The sequence below is a fragment of the Dioscorea cayenensis genome, chromosome 18 (genome assembly GCF_009730915.1).
Source record: "Dioscorea cayenensis subsp. rotundata cultivar TDr96_F1 chromosome 18, TDr96_F1_v2_PseudoChromosome.rev07_lg8_w22 25.fasta, whole genome shotgun sequence".
NCBI classification, from domain to species: domain Eukaryota; kingdom Viridiplantae; phylum Streptophyta; class Magnoliopsida; order Dioscoreales; family Dioscoreaceae; genus Dioscorea; species Dioscorea cayenensis.
This window is the reverse complement of record NC_052488.1, coordinates 21,579,401-21,583,280: the sequence shown is the minus strand read 5'-3', so window position 1 is coordinate 21,583,280 and position 3,880 is coordinate 21,579,401. Positions and strand designations below refer to the sequence as shown.

At 32.0% G+C, this 3,880-nt stretch overlaps 1 protein-coding gene across 1 annotated transcript; it reads left to right on the top strand.

The window, feature by feature from the left end:
* Positions 1-3,208: 3,208 nt before the first annotated feature.
* LOC120282923 (germin-like protein 1) lies at positions 3,209-3,880 on the top strand. Its single transcript, XM_039289755.1, has one exon. The coding sequence runs from the start codon at positions 3,209-3,211 to the stop codon at positions 3,878-3,880; it is 672 nt and encodes a 223-aa protein (XP_039145689.1).

The following is a 3,880-nucleotide window of genomic DNA, read 5'->3' as shown; positions in this document are numbered from 1 at the left end:
TGATAGCAAATCTATTTATGGTTATGTTTTCACCTTAAATGGTGGTGCAGTGAGTTGGAAGAGTTCCAAGCAAGCTACGGTAGCTGATTCAGTAACCGAAGCAGAATATATAGCAGCTAGTGAAGCTTCTAAGGAAGCTGTTTGGATAAAGAAGTTCTTAACTGAACTTGGTGTTGTTCCTTCAATAGAAGGTGCCGTTCCACTATTGTGTGACAATACTGGAGCCATCGCTCAAGCAAAAGAGCCGAGATCACATAAAAAATCCAAGCAAATTCTGCGAAGGTATCACTTGATCAAAGAAATCATTGAGCGTGGAGACGTCAAAATTTAAAAGATTGATGGAAAGGAAAATGCAGCAGATCCATTTACCAAGGCTCTTGGTGCAAAGGAGTTTGACAAGCACAAGTGGAAATTGGGAATGAAGTACATGACCGATTGGCTCTAGTGCAAGTGGGAGATTGTTAGGGATATAGTTGATATACCCTAGACCTAATCTCTTATGTAATAATTTGAATACATTTCGAACAATGTAGTTTGTTTAATATATGGCTTTATTTTATCATGTTAAGTGTTTAATATGATAATGTCCTTGATTAAATTTAGAGACTTTTCTTTATAATGGAGATCATAATAATGAGAGTTAAGTCTTAAACTATTTAATCTAAACAAGGTTCTTGGTCACGGGATCATTAAGAATAGGACATTAGTGATCCGTTTTGATCAATATATGTGTGATAGTCTCTATAAGATAAAGATTAGTTGATCTCATTAACTAAATCACAAATACAGATGATGCATATGAAGATATGATCATTGAACTGACTCAATTGAGGATTCCTAATGGTTAATTTTACCATAAACTGTCAATAGGATATTCTTTTGAAGAATGAGATATAATAGTTCTTTTGACCTGAGATCATCATAGTAATTAACAAGTTATTTATCATACTTTGATTTTGGACATCTATTGTCTTAGGGCAATAGTTGAAAATATATTGGGTATGATTAAATACTTGTAGTATTAATGATTGATCAAGATGGAATCTGTTAACTCTTGGTAATGGGTTTGAGCTCTATGTTGTCATTATTTATAATGACTATATTAAGTCCTTGGCCAAGGCAATTGAATGAAGAAGAAAAGAGTTTCTTAAGTCATTCGTTGGTCGGTTATAATTGACATGAAACATAGTTGGTAACCTATTGGGATTTGACAGTCCAACCATATCCTAGGGTTGACCCGGGGCTTTATAGACAGAAGGAAAATATTACATTATTCTTCAACGGGTTCTTGAGAATATTTATATATTTCATGCGATCCAGCCGTTAAGGAGTGTTGCTAGACACCAACCTTGATTAGTAAATTAGTATGACTAATTTGCTACCGGCTTAGCATTGAACCTATGGGGTCACACACTAACGAGTGTTCTAACCTTTGCTAAAGTATTAATTATTTTATTATTTGATAATTAAATAAGATTATTTGATTAATCAAATAAATTAATTAATTAGTCCAAATGGAATATTATTATTTTCTTTACCAGCATAGAGAATATAATTAATATTAAAGGACAAATCGAATGATGATTGCATGTCATGGTTATGGTTTGAGGAAAACCAAAAGATGGTTAAAAAATAATAAAAATGAAAAAAACCAAAGGTTTGGAGAATATACACAAGGCCTCATACATTGGCTTAAAAAAATAGAGATGAAAAGTTAGGAAGAGATTTCTATTTAATTGAGAGTAAAAAAGCTACATTCCATCAAGTGAGTTTTGAGAGTCAAAACCTATTATTCAAGTTGTTCGTTGATTCCATTTTGTCAAAGGGTTGATAGCAAAGGTTGGTCTCGGTGTGGATACGCATAGAGTCTTCGCATTATCGAAGAGGTTTTGAGCGAAAAGAAAAAGGGAATCTGCTTCAAAAGGTATGTTTTAGATTCGATCTATTACTAGTTAAATGAATTTTAAATACAAATAGATCTGCCATTGGATTATTTCGCCTTCCGCTGCGTGTTTTGAACACCGAATAATCCTTCAATTCTAGTGTGGGTCAAACTTTTAGAGATGTTTGTAGTGAAAAAAAAATAAGCTATTTGGTTCACAGATATATTATTTACAGTAATAAAATTATCGTAGTAACGTGATTGAGAATATTATTTGCACAAGAATATTATGATAATTTATGATAATCATGTTTGGTTAGGAACTCGTAATAATAGTATTTTTGTCACCATGTTTGGTTGGCTATATATATAGTAATTACCTTGGTAATATCTAAATTTTCTAAAATATCCATATAGTTAAAATTTTGATGTAAATTTAAATATAAGTAAAATAAAGTTTTAGATAAAAATAATTAAGTTATAATATCAAAAGTTAGATTTTTTTTTTACATTTTTCCAAAATACTTTTGTACCTAAAATTTAAAGCAAATTTAAAGTTAAAATAAAATAAAATTTTCACATAAAAAATAATTAATTATAATACAAAATATTATTTTTTAAGATATTTTCAAAATACTCTTGTATTTTTTAAAACTTTAAATAAAGAGTAAGAAACAAATTAGATTTAAAAGGTTAGGGCAAATTTTGGGAAAAAAACATGTGGGATTACCACTTTCCTGGTAATATGGATGAACTTTAATTTTGGTGGTAATGTCGTTACCAACTTGTTTGGTAATATTTCAGTTGATAATTTTACATTGCCTTTAACATTGCTATGATACCAAACACGATAATATTTTCACATTACTGTCTGATTCTCAATAATGTTTTCGCATTACTGTGGGCCAAACACCCCCTAAATATAATATGTCTACCGTTAATTAGATACATACTTTCCAACATAATTCACAGAACCAAAAACAAAGAAGAAAAAGTTATGTTTATTATTTGAAACTTGTAATATCCAAACGTCATAAATTTCTAAACATTTAAATATTGGTTTTTTTAAAACTAAAAAAATGGTTGATATTTCAAAAATTAGTTGAATTATATACGACTTTGCCCACCTTACAAGAAAAACTAAAGTTTCCCCTTAATTAAAATACATATTGTATTTTTTTTTGCCAAAAAAATACAGTTTTTGATTAGTTGACTTATATATATGTGTATATATATATATATAAAAATATATTGCTTAATTATACCTCAATGTCTATATAAACCGCAACTTTATCATCAAAAACAATAAAAAAAAACCACAGATCGATGAAAGCTGATAACATGTCAATTTTATCCAATATCCTCACCTTCTTCATCATCTTCTTGCTTAACTCCTCCTCCTCCTCCTCCAACGCAGCAGTCCAAGACTTTTGCGTCGGAGACCTTACAGGACCTGAGAACCCTGCTGGCTATCCCTGCAAGAACATCTCCAAAGTCACTGCAAATGACTTTTATTTCCCTGATTTCCTTACACCCCACATAACTTATCTTCCCAAGTTTAATGCTTCAGCAACTCTTGGGTTCACTCCCTACTTCCCTGGTGTCAATGGTCTAGGCCTCTCGTTGGTGTACTTTGCTATAGAGGTTGGTTCATTTGTTCCCAGTCACACTCACCCCAGAGCCAATGAGGTCATTGTCATGATTGAAGGGTCCATCATAGCTGGTTTCATCTCATCAAATAACAAAGCTTACTATAAAACTTTACAGAAAGGCGACGTCTTTATCTTCCCTCAAGGTCTGTTGCACTTTGAAGTGAATGTTGGGAATATTACGGCGAAGATCCTCGCTGCCTTCGAAGGCTCAAGCCCTGGCATCCAGGGAACCATAATGTCTTTGACTGGTAATGACCTGCCTTCTGATGTTGTCGAGAAGGTGAGCTTAATCTTTGACAAAGATATGGTGAAGAAATTCAAGGCCATGTTTGGTGGTACCAATTAA